Source organism: Ruditapes philippinarum, unplaced genomic scaffold (assembly GCF_026571515.1).
Source record: "Ruditapes philippinarum isolate M1 unplaced genomic scaffold, ASM2657151v2 ctg3995_1_1_1_1, whole genome shotgun sequence".
Classification (NCBI taxonomy): Eukaryota; Metazoa; Mollusca; class Bivalvia; order Venerida; family Veneridae; genus Ruditapes; species Ruditapes philippinarum.
This window is the reverse complement of record NW_026860958.1, coordinates 12,729-32,674: the sequence shown is the minus strand read 5'-3', so window position 1 is coordinate 32,674 and position 19,946 is coordinate 12,729. Positions and strand designations below refer to the sequence as shown.

At 32.3% G+C, this 19,946-nt stretch overlaps 2 protein-coding genes across 2 annotated transcripts; both read right to left on the bottom strand.

The window, feature by feature from the left end:
* Nucleotides 1-4,293: 4,293 nt before the first annotated feature.
* LOC132714024 (uncharacterized) lies at nt 4,294-19,507 on the bottom strand. The gene is made up of 9 exons (XM_060696755.1): nt 17,850-19,507; nt 8,399-8,532; nt 7,634-7,771; nt 7,210-7,336; nt 6,533-6,728; nt 5,918-5,964; nt 5,372-5,624; nt 5,048-5,195; nt 4,294-4,396 (listed from the first exon to the last, which is right to left on the bottom strand). Exons 1-9 carry the CDS (start codon nt 17,910-17,912, stop codon nt 4,294-4,296), a joined length of 1,209 nt encoding a protein of 402 aa, XP_060552738.1. The 5' UTR covers nt 17,913-19,507.
* On the bottom strand, nt 12,027-14,514 carry LOC132714022 (piggyBac transposable element-derived protein 3-like). The gene is made up of 3 exons (XM_060696754.1): nt 14,357-14,514; nt 13,909-14,146; nt 12,027-13,762 (listed from the first exon to the last, which is right to left on the bottom strand). Exons 1-3 carry the CDS (start codon nt 14,371-14,373, stop codon nt 12,821-12,823), a joined length of 1,197 nt encoding a protein of 398 aa, XP_060552737.1. The 5' UTR covers nt 14,374-14,514; the 3' UTR covers nt 12,027-12,820.
* Nucleotides 19,508-19,946: the final 439 nt, after the last annotated feature.

Below are 19,946 nucleotides of genomic sequence, written 5' to 3'. Positions count from 1 at the left end.
TTCTTAAGGTATTTTCTTCAAACTTTAAATATAAGTTGCTTGTCATCAACCACATCATATGTGACAAGGTTTACAACTCTAGCACAAAATTTATCAGAATTACCTCCCTTGAACTTTTCATGAAAAAAACATTATAACACAAAAAGTACTGAAAATATGTTTATGAAACTTGACATATGGGTAGATGGCAGTATGGAAATTATGCACATCCTTTTCTTATCTTCCTATGTTGAAAATTCTGGTTGGTATGGCAACAAATGGACTGAATTTCAAGATTTCTGATTCTAGTTTTTAAGTTTTTTCACTATAAGTTCTTTATTTCTTAAGGTATTCTCAAACTTAAAATATAAGTTGCTTGTCATCAACCACATCATATGTGACAAGGTTTACAACTCTAGCACAAAATTTATCAGAATTACCTCCCTTGAACTTAAAATTTTCATGAAAAAAACATTTTTTTTTAATAACTTCTTTTTCTGAATGTATCTACTTTAAACTTCATATAAATGTTTGTTATTGTCACTCAACATTTGTGAGTGTTCAATACTCTAGCAAGACTATTTCCAGAATTATGCCCCTTTTGAACTTAGACTTTTTTTGAGAAATTGGTAATTTTTACTCCAACTTCTTCAATCATGATAGTATTTCAAAAATGTTATATTTTGATAACAGGGATGTTTAAAAAATAACTTCAGAGTGTCCTTCAGTCCGCCTGTCTGTACATAAAAACTGTTTCCTGTGATCACTTTTAAAGAACTTTTTCAACAAATTTACTTAAAATAGGAACCTAAGTGAATGGCCAATGGCCCTTCAGAATGTTGCTTGGGCTCTTACCGGTAGGGGACTTATGGATTGCTTGCAATACTATGATAATTGCTTGTTTTTCTTATCTTTGCTTTCATGTGGAATAATGTCCGTTTGAATAGCACCCAAGTTTGTTCTCCCATAAGAGAAAATGGTAAATTAATATAGCAAAAAAAATTGTAACAAAATTTATTTACCTGCAGTAGTATAAAGTAATATCATAAATGTATGGTAAAAAAGACAAAAGTTATACATACTGCAGGCGTCAGCCATGTTGATAATAATTCCCTTGACATATGTCATATACATCCTGAAGATCGACTTCCCACCAGGAGTTCATGATTATCATTATGGAAACAATGGTTGTTATGAATATTACTGTCCAGTCGTCATCATAGACTATCGGTCTATTTCTCCACAAATGCTTATCTGATTGGATGGCTTATCAGGAGCAAAGTTGTCTGAATCTGACACCAGCTTGGCCCAACCCCTGGTCTGGATCTGGCTCTAGTGGTTGTCCCTCACTGGGTAGTGATAAGATTCTGTGAGCATCCAGGATTAGACCTGGCTCTCGCACCACAACAGACAGGAGCAGCTCTTTCCTCTTCTTTTCAATGAACTGTTCCACCTGAATCACGCACCACAACAGACGGGAGCAACTCTTTCCTCTTCTCATTGATGAGCTGTTCCACCTGGCTCACGCACCACAACAGACGGGAGCAACTCTTTCCTCTTCTCATTGATGAGCTGTTCCACCTGGCTCACGCACTACAACAAACAGGAGCAACTCTTTCCTCTTCTCATCGATGAGCTGTTCCACCTGGCTCACGTAATACAACAGACAGGAGCAACTCTTTCCTCTTCTCATCTATTAGCTGTTCCACTTTTCTTTGCATAAGGAATATAAATGTTCAGAGAGTTTTATTATATATCTATGCAGATGTAGATTGTGTCTAAATTTGGTGTCATGTGTTTTCCTTATTAGCTCATAGTGTGTGGGAGCCAGCATGCAACATGATATGTCCTCGTCATAAATACAATCATAACAAGAAACTTTAAAAAAAAAATTAAATAAGTGTACTCATGGCATTGTTTTGAAATCATTTATTTATATAAATAAATACAATTGAAATCAAGAATGCTTTCAATTATGACAATGGGCAAAATTCTTTACAAGGATACATGCTTTTGTAAAATCTTTATATTTTCATGGGAATATTTTAGTCCTTTTCTTTTTTTATTGTGATAAGAATTTATCAATTTTTACATCATATGTTAAGAGGTTTATTGACCCATTACCTTGGAAACATCATAAAATGTATAATGGACAAGCCAGATTTGTATTTGGAACTCTTCATTTATATGTTTAGGGGTTTCAGCATCCATAACTTACCAGACTTTGTTTTAGACTTGTTCATTATTATTTAGGTGGTTTCACAAAATTTTTTGATACTGTCCATTTTTATAAAGCACAGTTTAAATACCAAAAATTTAAAAATAAACAAACCTATATTATAACAATAGAACATTGATTTTTTTTCCAACATTACACAACCATTTAAATTTTTGTCTTATGATATAAGATCGTAACAAATTATTTAAAACTTGTAATAAAAGTAAAGAATTTACCTGGAGTAAGGTATAGGTCTCCTGTTGGTTCTGTCAGACAATTCAAATATGAGTAGTCCCAGAAATATGCTGGTTCCTTGTAAGAATATAAAAATATTTTATCAACATCTAGCCTATCTTCAGGTTCGGATATATTTTTGTATCTAACAAAGAAGAAAAATTTTTCCATTCAATAATTAAAAGCTCAAACAAACCAAAGGCTTGGTGTGAAAGGACTGTAACTCCTATAAAATAAAGAAGGAGTTACGACTCTTTCACACAAAGATGTCAAATTTCAACATCCATTATCTATATAAAAATCTTCTGATTCATTTGGAAATTAATGAAATGGTACCTCCCTGAGGTTTTACAGAGGGCCCCCATTGTTGCTAAGTGGTAAGTCTTGAGATTCACTGGAGAGCCTCTATTGTATTGGTAAGTGCTAAGTTGCTATCTTGAACCACTTTACCCCTTACGTGTCATTTGTTAATGAAAATTCTTTAAAAGCCATGTATCAACCATCAAATTTACAACAATAAATCCAAGTTATACTTTATATCATTTTAAACCAAAGATATGTCATTTCTTACCACTGTACATCAATTAGATACATCAGTTCCTATTTCATAATATCCAGCTGTGCATATGTCCTCTTGTGAGTTTGAACCTCTTGGAGTGCCTGAAATAAAGGGCAAGAACTTTACAAATACTGAATAAATCCACAAGCAAACCCCAAGGTGCATAAGTACACATGCTGACCAACATTCTTGTAAACTTTCAGGCCTACAAGTGAAATACTTTTTGAGCTATGCCTGAACAAGTTGAAAATTGCAAATTTATATTACAGTAAGTCAAGGGCAATAAGTCTGATCAACATTCCTGTAAAGCCTTGAATCAATTTGTCTTCAACAACGTCAACTTGTCTTTAAACAATTGAAAGTCTGTTCAATTTAATTTTTTTTAAATAAAAATAAAAACTTCCATTTAAATTCTTCCTCTCCTAGCATAAATCCAAATCCGAATTTTAAACACAAACACTTCCTTAAACTGCTTATTTAATAATAAACATTCAACAATTTGAACAAAAACTCCATGATCGGCACCTGACACACACCGGGCTGATTTAGAAAGATCTGTAATTAGTGCTTTTTTCTGGCACCACTCCCGAACCCTCTTACGGTCCACTTTAAAGAATTGACTAGCATGGTGCTTTCCTTTCTCTTCTGCTAGCTGAATAACTTTCAATTTAAATGCTGCAGTGAAAGAGCGATGCCCTCTTGAAGCCATTTCTTCGAAATGCAGTGATAAACCGCCAAAGTTTCGGCAACACGCGCAGCAGCGAACATGTGACATCATCCGATAACTTGATTGGCTAACACTAAAATGCTGTTAACCGGATTACCTTATTTGGGAAGCGATGCGTACATGACTTGTGTCAAGCCTGTGTATACCGTTAGGTAGAATCAGCTGATTTAAACCGCTCGCTATCTTTACCTAGAGTGTACACGTACAGGGGTCGACTCAAACGTTAGTTTAAAGGTAGTAACTGGAAGCTGGAAGAGGGGGCGTTTAAAAGGGACCGGTAAAAATTTGGAACTTTGTTTTGGTAAAATGTAATGCCCCCGGGGGCGTTTAAACGGGGGTATACGGTAGTTGCATTTTCCTAACTTTTTGAAAAATTGATTACGTACATTAGAGCTTAAAGTCTATGACAACAATGATCAAGTAATAAAAAAAAAACACCAATAAACATTGAAAAATTATAGATTACAGAAGATATCAGAGATTGAGAAAACATTAATTAATGAGAAAGATACTAGTAAAACATTATACAAGAAATATAAACGTGGAATTAATATTACTGATGGAATTGATACTGGTCTAATCTGCGTCTGTTATTTTAGCAGGTGTTGGTTTAACTATTCCAATTATGTTGCCGTTGGAAATTGCTGCTGTTGTGTGTGGAAGTTTAGGGGTTGTTAAACTTGTTAGACGTAGATTACATACAAAACACACATTATGAGATTAAAACTATTGCTGATAGTAAGTTAAATAGTATAAAAGACTTGATTTCTAAGGCTTTGACAGATGGGCAGATATCTGAAAATGAATTTAAACTTGTATTAGATGAATTAGATAAATATAATGAACTGAAAGATAGCATACATTCAAAACAAACAGGATTGAGTGAGACAGAAAGAAAAACTTATAGAGGAAGGCAAGTCCCAGGCTTTAACAGAGTTAACAAAAAAATAGAAAATGCTTGGTTTTATTGAATAAAGTTACAATAATTAATGATCCACCACCTATTTATATGAAATGAACTTTCTCTCACATTTTCACGCATAAACTAAGAAAATACAAATATGCAGATTTTTACTTTTTATTACCATTTTAATTCTTTGCAAATTTCTGTCATGATTTTACTGTTTTGTGTCAGTAACAAGAGGCGAGGTAAAAACGTCTTCTCACCACTGTTAAATACATACAAGTCAAACACAATAAAATAAACATAATATCACTGTTCTGAGTTCTTTTTCCTAAACCGCTCATGGTAAGAGCTGTCACATCCACTGATCATGTATGATCACTCCTTATATGGAATAAGGAAATCAATATAACATACATATCAAACCTCTTGTGAGTAAGTCTATCTACTGGAATACTGTCTGCCTGTCTCCAAAAGGTGGCAAACTCATCTATTGCTAACATTTGTTTGATAAGTTCTTGTTTTGAAAGAATATCATTGATTGAGACATTAATGTTCAGAAAACCCTTAAATCCTTTAAGTAGATTAGAAAGTTGTCTTAATTTACGAGCATGAGGTATAGATATATCTATCTTAGATGATAACCATGTGTCCCACGTTCCACTGTACAATCCCTTTTCCTTTTCCTTAAGAAACCTGAGGCTCTCACATCATTAAGGAAAGCACCGAAAGTAATGTTAAATAGCATACCTTGGGCATAATGTCTTCCCAAGCGTTTGTATGCTTCTTGTAACTGTTTAACAATGTCTTCTCCACTTTTTGGATTAAAAGCAAACTTCACCCTCGAAATTGCCCTTGATAAATCCACCTTTCTGCTTCTTAGAAAGGTGTGAAGTTCTTCAGGGGTCATTATAGTTTGCTTTCTTTTCTTTCCCAGTTTTTCTATAAGTCCTGCACCTTTCTTTTCGGAGCTTTTGGACCGATATCCTGTATGTCTCTTTTTCTGTTGATGTTAAAAGTGTGATCATTTATTACTTTAAAAAATACCTTTTCACTTTAAATGAATTTATAAAAGTCTTAGATTCAATTTAATCCACACTAATGGATTCGGGACGCCGAACTGATACATTCTATATGAAACGTTGTCTTTTAAATCTTGTTTAAATGTTAGAAAGATAATTGTTTTAGATTATGAAAGCAATATACATGTAGTATATATTAACGTCACACCCTTACTACCTCAATACTTTTGCTGAGTATAGTACAAAATGAAGTTTCCGTTAAAAAGGTACACACCTTCTGTCGTCCAGGCATCATCATAGGAGACTGGTTCTGCGGTATATCTGAAACATTGGCATTATTATTATATTTTCATTAAACAATTGGCAACTGTTACCGTGTCATGTTTTAATGAATAAACAATACAAAAGTAAACATGTATTTATGATATATGAGTTGCGACGTGGCGGAGAGTAATGTGCAAGTCAGACTGGTGTGCTGAGGAATGCTATTTGTATGGGTCCGAGCCAAGTCGTCGTTTCCTTGAACGAGAAATTTTATACTCACTGCTGAGTACGGGTTGCGTTCAGGAAGGATTCAAGAGTATTTCTTTTAATTTAAAACTTAAGACACAGTCGTATTCAACATTTCAGTATATAAACTACGCCCAATAACTGATGAAGTGCTCTGTACCATTAAATAACCATTTAATTACCACTGGTAAAAAGATACTTCATAAAAATTGGCCTTGTGTACATTGTTACATAGCTAATGACAACGGCCCTGATGTTTTTGCATAATAATATGTTTGATGGGTAGTGTATGCGTTCTAGAAATAAGTAAGATAAGTATAGAAAAAGGAAAAATAAAAATCAGAGACATAAACACAATAAAAAGAATAAACTTTCATACTTTCAACTTCAATATATTGGAGGCTTTTTCCTTGGAATGAATCAATGTTGCCATTTTCCATTGCAATCAAGACTCTGGCAACCTTTGTCTTCTCTAAAAGGCAGCTCTGCAGCCGATAAATATCGGTATGAACATTCAGACTGTGACCCATATGATCTGCCACCATTTTCAACTCAGCTTCTGTCATTTCTATTAACTATAAAATATTGAAATAAGAACACTTATTTCAAAGGACTTGAGATTTTATGATTTTGCTGAAGTAAAACAAATAAAAATTCACAATTCTATACACAAATGTAGTTATTCTAAATGTACAGTGTCATACAGAAAACACCTTATTTGGTTCGTGTTAAACATGAACTAAGAGACTAATAAAATGAAATGGAAGCGGCACGACTCAATTTATTACATTGCAAGTACCATCACTTGCATTTGGGAAACACTTCATACTTTATTTTTCCTTATATAGCAATATGAAAATTTAAAAATCGAAAATATTCTATAAAAAAATAAGCAGAACACAGAAATTATAAGATGTCAATTATCATTTTAAACTTTTTTTCCATAAAAAAATAATTGTTCAGTAAGTCTTATTAGAAGAATAAGGTGCAGTAAACAGAAACCGTAATAACTACTCTGTAAGTACTTATTGTAAGTAACTTATTGATGTATTTTACCTGTGTTGTGGCAAGATATTTTCTGAGTTCCCTAGTGCGTATTCTCTCTGGATGTTTAAGGCCGGGACACGCCTTTGTCACATCTCGCATTGCCTCACAACCGTCTAGGGGTGTCCTTTCGCTCTTCCTTATAAAATCATATTATGACTGGTTTGACCATTTATAAAGATAAGATCATGATAAGTAATATAAAAGTTAATCAAAAAGGGTATGCGAGACACGACTAACCTGTCAAAACTTAAACAGTTATTTTAAATATTAGCACCTAATTTCATAACACGGACATGATCATAACAAACTGTATGCTATCAATTTTAAATTCAGTATGATAGTGTAAGAACAAGCTATTTAATAAAAAGAGATATGAAACAGAATAAAAAGTCAATTAACTTAACATTCAAAGAAATTTGACGTAATTGACTACCTGCAAAACAAAAATGGACTGTTGCTGTATCTAGTTTTCATTAAAAATTCTAATGCATCCACTATATCTGGAGTGAAAATCAGGAAGACGTTCCTCAAACCTCTTGTTGACTTCCATCTGACTTCAATGACTTTCATTCTGAAAGTAAACAGCTGTAAAATATACTTTACTGATGTATGGCTAGCTGCTATCAGGCTTAGATCTGCTATGAATTGACAACTTTTAATAGATTGCACATTAAGCATTAGTCAACATGAAATAGTAGCCCACTATACTGTTAATGGTTATCTTAAAAAAAACAAAATAGAGCATCTCAAAAGTGTTATATGTAAACAAAATCATTAGAGACATACGGTTTTGATAGAATTTTCTCGGACACGTCAAGTGAATTCAGGATGTCCTTGTCAGTTTCGTCATTTTTGTCTAATGTCAAATAGTCCGAGACCTTCATATCCTGAACCTCGGAAATTCTGCTCTTGTTAAAGAGTGCAATGCGGACAATAACCAGTTCTGCTGCCCATTCCTGGTCTAAACATCAGTTTTTTAGGCGGGAAGGGGCAGAGAGGCGCATTAAAAAAAAGACAACTTAGTTCGATACATTTACTAAATATATCATTTTATTTCAGTCATGATTTGAGGGGCTGTATTTTTCAAAATATGAAAAAAAAATGTAATATATTATTTCAAACCCTCAAATTTTTGGTCTTCGTGAAAGAGTTCGAAAGCACAAAAAAGACTGAGAATTGGAAGTATATGTAAACTCACATTTTTTTATTCAGTCTTGAAGGGGATGTTTTGTTCTCCTGACACCACCGCTTCATTTTCTCACCTCCCTCATCTGTATAGAAAGTCATCCGATAACCGCTCTTTTTTTCAATTTTCCATTTTTCGGTAGCTGCCTAAAATGAGATATCATTCATTTATTGATTAAACATCATGATAAAAAGAATGTTGAACTTAACATTTTCTACCACAAGTCATTCATAAACAAAAATATACTTCTTCGTATACAATAACATTGGATAAAATCGTGTAGCATGGGCATTCCTTATAGTGAAATGAAAAAAAAAAACGAAAAAAATAGAAAAAAACAAGCATTTCTTTACCTCTTACACCAACTATCTCCTTTTCAAGTAATTTCAAGAATATGGCCCGAGCAATAACAAAAAAACTAAACCTGGTAGTAGTTTTTGTATCATTCATAAGTTTGCTGAATGTATACACCAAAACTCAATGAAAACAAAAAAGCTTTATAAAACAGTAGAGTACATGTTTGTTATAAATAATAGATTACCCACCTCTGAGCCATGTTTAAGCCTTATATGTCGCCTCAGCCAGCCAGAATAAACATATGTTTTTTCACAAAACGTACAATTATATTTCCTTTGTTTACCTGTTGATGAAGAGAAATAAATAAACATATACATCAAACATGATATAAATGCAATAAAACATAGAGTGTAAAAACAAAACTGGCAACATATCTTATCTATTGTAAAACATTTTCCTGAAGTAAACTTTTAAATACAAGCAATTATCATAGTATTGCAAGCAATCCATAAGTCCCCTACCAGTAAGAGCCCAAGCAACATTCTGAAGGGCCATTGGCCATTCACTTATGTTCCTATCTTTGTTGAAAAAGTACTCTAAAAGTGATCAGAGGAAACAGTTTTTATGTACAGACAGACAGACAGACAGACTGAAGGACACTCTAAAGTTATTTTTTAAACATCCCTGTTATCAAAATATAATATTTTTAAAATCCTATCATGATTAAAGAAGTTGGAGTAAAAATTACCAATTTCTCAAAAAAAAGTTCAAAAGGGGCATTATTCTGGATATATTCTGGATATAATCTTGCTAGAGTATTGAATATTCACAAATGTTGAGTGATAACAAGAAACATTTATATGAAGTTTGAAGTAGATACATTCAGAAAAAGAAGTTATTAAAAAAAACAATAATTTTTTCATGAAAATTTTATGTTCAAGGGAGGTTATTCTGATAAATTTTGTGCTAGAGTTGTAAACTTTGTCACATATGATGTGGTTGATGACAAGCAACTTATATTTAAAGTTCGAAGAAAATACCTTAAGAAATAAAGTACTTATAGTGAAAAAACTTAAAAACTAGAATCAGAAATCTTGAAATTCAGTCAATTTGTTGCCATAGCAACCAGAATTTTCAACATAGGAAGATAAGAAAAGGATGTGCATAATTTCCATACTGCCATCTATCCATATGTCAAGTTTCATAAAAATATTTTCAGTACATTTTGCGTTATCACTGGATCCAGGTTATGTGTAAAATTTGCCATATTTTCAGTCTATTTGTTGCCATAGCAACCAGAATTTTCAACATAGGAAGAAAAAAAAAAGACGTGCATAATCTCCATACTGCCATCTATCCATATATTAAGTTTCATAAAAATATTTTCAGTACTTTTTGCATTATCGCGGGATCCAGGTTATGTGTAAAATTTGCCATATTTTCAGTCTATTTGTTGCCATAGCAACCAGAATTTTCAACATAGCAAGAAAAGAAAAAGACGTGCATAATCTCCATACTGCCATCTATCCATATATCAAGTTTCATTAAAATATTTTCAGTACTTTTTGCATAATCGCGGGATCCAGTTTTGTGGACGGACGGACTGACGGACGGACAGACAGACAGACGGACGGAGGGTAAACCTAAAGTCCCCTCCGGTAAACCGGTAGGGGACTAAAAACGAATAATTATATTATTAGAAATCACGCCAATTAAAGATCGATTTCCTTTTATACCAAAGAATGGTTTCTGCAGGCGCTCAATTTCATAACTTCAAGACAAGGAAAAATTTTTCAAGTTCATAAACGAATTTGAAAAAAGTCAGCTTTCTTACGTAATCAAAATTAATATCTACAGGCTATGTTGTAAAGTTGGATTCCAACTACAACAGGTTATATAATGATAACATAATATTGTATAATATTACTAAAGAAGTAAATCATATATAATCTTCATAAATGTTTTCAAGAAATATTAAGGGTTTAAACTTTAACCTGTATTTAAGTTTATTTTAAAGTTTAATCATAATGAACATGTATTGTTTTATAGACATTTCATTCTTATCATTCATTAGTTTAATGTTGATTCTAGTTTGTAGAACTTATTGATACATTCTTTAACAGTAACTTAGCATAGCCTAAGACTCTTTACATACAATATATAGAGAATGGTTCTACATTCAATTACAATGATACTTAAACTTATTGAGATACAAGTTACTGATTTAGCATTTATATATGTTTGTAAATATGTTTAGTTGATATTAGTTACTAGTTTTATTGTTACAAATATTTTGCAAAACTTTATTATTTTTGTGATCCTGGTCAATTGATACGGTTGCAAAATTTTCCATGAGTCATAATCTATTTTTAGAATAGTTATGTAAAGAACTGATAAGCCTATAGCATTTGTTAAGTAAGTTCTGGTTGGCTGTAATTTGACCAATCTGATAAGTTGTTACATACAGTGCCACCTGTAGGTAGATGCTAGCTCCCTCTGGGATGCAGAAGTCCATTTATCAAGGGGCAGGACGTGAAGTAGTTGCACACTTTGTTCAAGCGAGCGAATTACTTGCAAACTTGACAAAATGGCGAACACGGCGTGATTTTTTGAAACGGGTGAACGAATTTTTGCCAGGCAAGTGGGTTTCTTTGTTATTTTGAAGTTCATTAGTATGTCTATTCCATAATGCAATATATATGCCACACTCGGTTAAAGGTTTCAGCATCCTAGATTCTGTTTTGACGAAATTATTGAAGATATAAACTGATCATGTAGATATTTTTAAATTTGACATGTGACTGTTCTGGTCAGTTTTTCTCCTAACTTATTCGAATTTGTAAGTTTTGAACTGCATTTAACAATAACAAAATATGTTTCTGTCAATGCTGTACAAATGGTTTAGTTCGCAAGTCCGAAGATAACGTTCAATACACAAAAATATCTTGTTCAAGCACATTTTTGTTGTAGACTTATACTTCAAGCCTTTTGGGTTGCAAACTTTTGTGTCGATAATGTGGCATGCATATTTTTAGTGAGGAATAACTAATTATTTTTTTAAAATAATTAGCAATATTAACCCATTTGTGCCGGAATTTTATTTTTATATAAGAAATGTATAAAACATATAGTAACCATATAGTTATAACATATATCCGTTTATTTTTCAAATATAAGTACTGTATTTTTTATTTTAGTGTTTTAATATTTTGTCTTTTGTCTACAAAAGTAGACAACAGGCGCAAATGGGTATGTGTAAAACACATATAGAATATATGTCCAGATAACCTATTGTTGGTTTATTTGATAACTTTTACTTGAAAAATTCTTTAAGTTTATACAGGCAATGTTTTCTATTACTTTTCCTACAAAAGTAGACATTAGGCACAGAAGTGTTCACTCTGAAATTCATTCTGAATATGAATTATTATTGTTCATGTCTTTTGGCTTTGATCGTATGAGTACCTAAACACTGTGAAACATTTCAAAGCATTTCCTGTGCACTCCAACATTACATTTGGAACATTGTGTCCTGCATTTTTTTCCACACAATGAACAGCGCACTTCTTTTGCTGGCTCTGCGTAATGATTTTTACCATCAAGTCGGATATGGTCTGGAATTCTTCTTGACAATGGCCTCATCCTACCTCTTGGTCTGCCAGGGCTGACAGCAGGTGTACGCCCCTCGGCAAGCAGCACAGTAACCAGAGCTCGTCTGACACCTAACAGATCTAATGGTTGCCTCAATCCTGCATCAGTAGCACGGTAAATGTGCCAGGTTTGCTGCACCGCAAGGTCAATGCAATACATAAACACTGGCCACCACCACTTCTTGGATCTGATAGAGATACGATACTTCTCAACATTTTGATCCATCCTGTCCACACCTCCCATTGTCTGGTTGTAATGCTTTATAAGGTATGGCTGCGGAAGGCGCACCCTAGCTTTTGCCTGCTTTGACCACCGTGTTGCTTGTTGCAATGGTTCAACTCCATGGCAATTTGACACCACATTCACTATATTATTGTCATTCCACCTCACCACTATCAGACCTTTGTGTGCGTCATACCTTTTATCATAGTTTCCTCGTTGCGTTTTTCCCATGTCTTTTACATTTTTGACAGGACAATCTTCTATTCAGTTGGCACGGATGGTTCCTGTGCAAGATATTCCCATATCTGTAAGCCGGTCCACGAGCTTCAGGGAAGTAAATAGATTATCAAAAGTCAGATGGTATGCATCATCTTTCTGCAGCTCTGAAAGCAGGTCCATAACTACTGCTCCGCCCATTCCAAGGAAGCCAGGATCATGGGTTTGGTGGCCTTTTGCCCCTTGATAGGGCTCAAATTGTAAAACATATCCAAGTGCTGTTGTTAACGCCCACATCTTATAATCGAACCTAATTGGTTTCCCACGAATAAACTGTTTCGCTCCGTGTCGCCCATAGTACGGGATCATGCTTTCGTCAATTGAAAGGTTTTTCTCTTTCAAGAAGTATAACAAGAAGCGCTCATTCAGCAGACATAGCAGTGGTCTTACTTTGCTAAACTTGCCCTCTCTGTCAAGATTGTTGTTATCGCAAAGATGTACATATCGCACCAATATGTCGAATCTGTCTCGCGGCATTGTACGAGCTATTGCCTCATTCCTTACGTCATCATCCCGGCTCCAGAACTGTCTCCGTCTTGGCACAGTGTTATAGCCTGATATAAGCAGAATTGCTAGGAAGATCCTAATTTCTTGGGGTGAAGTTGAAAACGAATGGTTGCCTTTTGAACCAGCATATCTTATACTCTGTTCAACAATCATGTTGATCACGTCATCATCAAAAAATAAGTTGAAGATGCCATCTGGTGTTTGCGGCCATCGACTTTTGTCTATATTTGAGCCATGCCAAGTGAATCTGTCTTTATCTTGCTCAGGTAGATCTTTATTTTCCCACTTCCTCTTTACTGGTGCAGGTCGTTTGGGACGCGGAGCTGGATCCCGTAGTGCAATTCTTACTTGAGGTCTTTTTGCAATATTTGCAGGCACTTCGTATTCATCTGTATCAGAAGAATCTGAAGAATGGTCAGTTTCCTGAAAAATAAAATATGATAAATATAAAAAATCTTATTCTCAACTGGATTTACTGTACATTATTTTCTTACTTGCTTCGTATTTATTTATTTATCTATTTATTATTTATTTATTTTATTCATTTATTTTATTTATTTATTACTAACTAGATCGGAGTCTGATGCTGAATCAACAACATGACGTCCATCTAGGCGAATAACTGTCGCTGTTGCTTGTTGGTCTAACTGACGTCCACTGAGGTTGTTGTAACCTACTTCTTCATCTTCACTTGCACTATCTTCATCTGTCAGTTCATCTACAGGAGGTGGTTGAACATGTATATCTGCCCTTTCAAAGTTACCTTCATCCTCAAGCATTGATATGATTTCATTTACTGTGTATCTTCTGTAAACAACAAAATATTTTCATAATGATAAAACGTACCCATTTGATCCTATTGTCTACTTTTGTAGACAAAATCTAAATTGAATGTCATAACACATTTTATACATATTTCTGAATTATAAAACAGGAATTAAGCAGAAATATAATTATACAATATAAAACAATCATACTTTATGATATAAAATAAAAACAATATAAAGTTTTACACACCTGTTTCTGCTAGCCATTTTCAATAATATTTTCAAGGCAATTTTTATCACATTCTTGTTGAAAACACACTGCAAATAACGTAGTGGTCTGCATTTTGTCTAGCAAAATAGTCCAATTAACGCTTATCATGACAACAAGTATAGAATAGCAATGGTAAACAAATGTGCGCTCATAATTAGGTCCTAGTGTACTGATAACTGCTAGTGTCTACAAAAGTAGACAACAGGCGCAAATGGTTCATCTAATAAGAAATATATATACAAATTCTGCATGCGTGCAGATATATCCTAACACAGGGTCTTTCAAATAGATATAAAACACAAAATGCTAAATTGAAGTTCAGTTGTGTTTATCTTCATCATTTTTACTCCTCGATATACTTCTTTTCTTTTTACAAAGTCTTGGGACTTTTTTTATATCTTGGCATGACTTACTGTAAAGGAAAAGAAGAAAAAATAGCAAAACAGCTTTCATTATTGTTCTTTTTTGAGATTTGAAATAAATTTGATTGTATAGTAGATAAAAACTATATTAACATTGACACAAGGGCATTATTAAATTGTTCCTTAATATTGACCAATCGAAACATCTTCTAAATTCCCTAACTCGAACAATGACTTTAAGTAGTTTTGTCACGTATCAGTCAATGTAAATAACAAATAGTATATCATTTATATTATGATCTAATAATCAAAATCATCTTTAGAATACCAATTAACATATGATGTACATCAAATCCGAAATATTGTAAACAAGCATGTCATGATAACTTTTGGTTTGTAAAAATATTTAAATGTACATTTACATACTTTATGTCTAAAGCAACTGCTGATCTTTACATACGAAACAAACAAGTTAACATTTATTGTGGTTTTGATAAACTTTGGAAATTTTACCGAGTAACATCGTATCTGTGCACAGTCATGTCCTTATGTTTATGATGAAAATAATTCACTTACATACAACAGTACTCTCACATACTATTGTTTTGTATGTAGTTTTCATTTGCATATTACATATGATGACATATTTTAGAATTGAAGTATCAATAAATATTTTTCTATATGCTATTATTTTGTTTGCATGCTTTTACTGATGATTATAGTAATGAACTGAGAACCATGTAATTTGAAACATAAATTGCATAATTGTTGTAAAAGAAGAAAGTATAAATAACATTTATGACAAAAACAAGTTACAGTACATAAATGTCAATAATTGCCATTGAAAAAGGTTAATAAATATAACCTTCTACACTCCTTTTGCGGAATTCAATAGAATAAGAATAAGTTTGCAACCAACAATGCTTGAAGTATAAGTCTGCAACCAAAATGTGCTTGAAGAAGATATTTTTGTGTATTGAACGTTATCTTCGGACTTGCTAACTAAACCATTTGTACAGCATTGACAGAAACATATTTTGTTATTGTTAAATGCAGTTCAAAACTTACAAATTCGAATAAATTAGGAGAAAAACCGACCAGAACAGTCACATGTCAAATTTAAAAAATATCTACATGATCAGTTTATATCTTCAATAACTTCGTCAAAACAGAATCTATGATGCTGAAACCTTTAACCGAGTGTGGCATATATATTGCATTATGAAATAGACATACTAATGAACTTCAAAAGAACAAAGAAACCCACTTGCCTGGCAAAAATGTGTTCACCCGTTTCAAAAATCACGCCGTGTTCGCCATATTGTCAAGTTTGCAACTAATTCGCCCGCTTGAACCAAGTGTGCAACTACTTCGCTTCCTGCCCCTTGTTTATACAAGCATCTCAGGCAATTTGACATTCTGCTGCTAATTTTTGGAAAAGTAAGATCTCTAAAAGCTCTCTAAGGTTAATTAATTATTTAATTTATTTTAGGCACTTTGGCATTTAAATGAACCTTAGAGATTATCTAAATTCACTGAAACATTTTTGATAAATTTGTAAGTAATTTAAGTAATTATTTTTGACAGAATTAATTAAGATTAATTAATATCTTTTCTTCGTTTTAAGTGGCAGCCATCTTGAATTATAAGATCTTTATTTTTTGTTGATACTGATAAAAACAGGGCTTGCTACTATTTAGGTTAATTAGTTTAACAGCATAGAATCATTAAGGTTATTTTTCATATTTTCAGTTATTATATTTTTTAACAATTTTCAAGTGGTTTAAATCTTTTACTTTGCTAGTAAATTCTGATTATCATATTTCTGGTTAATTACAAACAGTTTATATTACAGTACTTTATTGTCAACTTGTTTAGTTTTAAGTAACTTTTAGTTTAGTGTAAATACAAACTTTGTTCATTAAAAATTTGGTTGATTTAAATTTATTCAACATTTGTGTTTTATTTCCCTTTGCATTCAAAGGGTGGTGTCATCCTGACAATTAGTTTTTTCCCTATTAAAGAGTACTCCTGAGCAAACTAAGAACATAAAAAAGTAAACAAAATTCTATTTATAGAAGACTAAACACTTAATTTTCAACACCACAACAATGGTGCCAAGTGGGATAAAGGCCTGCTTCTATTTTTTGAAACCACTTATTAACAATATTTTTCAACACCACAACAGCTATAATGATTAAATGGTCTTTATTTATTTAGATTAAATCATTTTGTTGCATTCGACTACTTTATACATGTACTTCATATTTGGACGTCGTGGCGATTTACACTCACTTTAGTTTCTTTCACGATTAACTTTTTGAAGATATTTCATAAATAACTACAAATTCGTCTTTGATTCATTAAAAGGTTTCGATACATAAGGGGTTCCGTGTATACAAGACTGTTTTTATTTTTATTTTTGTGTGTGTTATGAAATGATGTATATCTATTTGTGTAGGAAAAGACTATTTATACACTGCATTTGACAAAATGAAAAAAAAATGTTATATTAGATTTTTTCACATGAAAATGAAATCTTTTGAATGGTCACTTATACATGTCAGCAATTTGGGAATGGTAAAGTAATAAGTTTGAAATAAAAAAAAATCATTTTCATAATAATAAAGAGTGTGCTTCTTAACATGCGCATTAATTGAAGACTAAACATCTAAATCGTCTGCTCTGCAGATTAAAAAAATAATGAAGTAAGTATCTACTTTCGTCAGATTTTGCAAAGCGGTGATCCAGATCGATACTGATCTATGAATGAAACACGACTGGTCAATTTTCTTCTCTTTGGAAACAATTTATGTCTAGGTTAGTGTTTGTGCTGCGCCGTGCCAGACCGATTTAATTTCATTAATGCTGACTTAACAAACACTAACCTACTATATATATTTTTTTTGAATCGTGACGTAATCGCACATTAAACGAAATGGTGTTTAATGACGAGTTATTGCAGATCAAATTCAATTAATTCATGTGCCAGCAACTTAAATAAATGAAAAAATCTAATTGGACAAAATATATTTTTAAACACTAAAAATGTTATTCGAATAAAAGAACTATCTAAATAACTGTTCAAATATTAAATACTATAATCTAACCTGTTCTGCAGCCTTTTCGAAGTCCTCGCTGCTTTCAAATACAATTGTTAATAATCCCGACATTTTTAACAAAATACCAGTAAGCAAAGAATTTCCTGAAAGAAGTGTTTAGCTGTAACTGCGGTCTGGATAGATATAAAATTTGGTATATGAGGGTTGTTCAAAATCAGTTTATATCTGTTAAAAGAAAATTGCCAATAGTTATAAAACTTGTGAATTTTTCTATTAAAAATATGTTCACTTAGTTGTAACAATTATAGACATAACACATGATCATACCACACATACTAGAGTGGCTGTGTCTGCAAAAAATACACATACTAGAGCTATCACTAAAAGTTATTTACACCACCATCCACCACATGGATAGTAAATTAGAATACTAATCTAAAGAGATATTTGAACCCAGCCTGAATTTTATGATGTTACATCTGTGTAACAATAACTTTAACTATTGTGACTGCCTCATGTGGAAAACATCTTCCTGGAAAATTGTCAATAAAAGGGGTCATAACTATGTCAAATATAAATAAGTCAGAAGCTCTTCATTTGACTGTTACAGTGACATAATTATTTACCACTGATCAAGACCTTTGAACTTCTGAATCAGTAAGGGTCATTTTATTGGCAAAAGGCAATGGCCCTCCTAAGTTTCACAAACGTTAGCTAAAAATTCTATTTGCCTGAAATTACCTTTCATTAGATTCCATGTCCAAAAAGACTACACTTTAAAAAATCTGCAAAAAACTAGTGTATTAAATATTAATGATTTTATCAATAATGAAAAAAACTTACTGTCTGGCTAGGATAATGTTCAGCTTGCATGCTTTCCAGTTTGCTCAACGATTAGCACGCGTTTCCCGCTTCTTCTTCGGTCAAGAGTCGTAAAAAAAGTTGATCGTTATGATAACACGCTTGCGGTACACGAGTACCTTGCCAGTATTATATATAATATAATTATAATTTAACTGTTATATATTATTATTATATAAATGGTATTGAAACTTTGAGTAACTTATACTATAAATATTTTTTACATCTTTTTCAATGATTATACATGTTTTTTTTATATCAAAACGAGAAAAGGGCCGTTAAATATTGTAATAATAGATGCGACTTATTATACCAAGAGAATCTATTAATTTATAAATTCATACATATTTTTCATGAGATACATATTATAAAGGCTAAAGTGCACATCTACTGTATGTTAAGAAGAAAATTCTGTTCTCTTAAATTTCCAAATATCATCGAAGAAACAATGCATATTTGTGATTTATGGTGTATAATAACGGATTAAACTCTGTAAGATCTATTTTAAATATCATATAACTTGTCATTTTTTTTAAGATATGTATTATACAAAGGTTTATTTTTCTTGAAGGCATAAAAAATATATAAGGGGGGTCAGTATACTCTTCCGTAATTAATGCTTGAACACAATTACATTGTATATTATTCGTCTAAAATCCATTCTCTTTTAGAATTATTGAAAAATCAAGTCATTTAATAATAAGTAGCATCAATTTGACTTAAGAGCATCCAATACAATTATTAAATGCCTATATTTTATATTATGAATATATATAAATATTTACTTCTATTTTTGATGTCATATTTCCGTATTCAAAATCAGAATGAGAAATATTTGGATTTTTCATAGAATAATATTTATGTAAGCAAATAGCAATTTACCTAATTTAAGCAATTTTAACAAGAGTATATCTCACCTGTAACAAAACAGTGTGCGAATACATCACACAGTCATTTCCGGACTTAAATGGCTATAGTTGTCAGTAATTTTGTTGTAAGGCGGTAATTACACAGTAACAAGCTGAACTAATTTTATTGATTGCACACCATAGTCTGCCTTTTTATGTCTCGGTTGTATTTTTATATACCTTGGCTGTAATTTATTTGTTAAGATTAAATAAAACATGTTTATACTAGCAATATTATGCTTTTAAAACATGCATAACATTTTTGTGCGTCTAATACCAGTGAAAAATGTGTTTTTGTAGTTCATCATCCACACATCAGATTCATATTGCCTCACACTATCCGTTAACTGGTTAATGTTTCCTATTGAGAGGTCAT

Coding starts and splice junctions, on each gene's coding strand:
- LOC132714022 (XM_060696754.1), bottom strand. Junction 13,763..13,908: donor CAGCATCAGACTCCGATCTA/GTTAGTAATAAA, acceptor TTTATTTTTCAG/GAAACTGACCATTCTTCAGA.
- LOC132714024 (XM_060696755.1), bottom strand. CDS start 17,912: ATGTCGGGATTATTAACAATTGTATTTGAAAGCAGCGAGGACTTCGAA. Junction 8,533..17,849: donor TCGAAAAGGCTGCAGAACAG/GTTAGATTATAG, acceptor ATCTCATTTTAG/GCAGCTACCGAAAAATGGAA. Junction 7,337..7,633: donor AGTCCATTTTTGTTTTGCAG/GTAGTCAATTAC, acceptor TGATTTTATAAG/GAAGAGCGAAAGGACACCCC.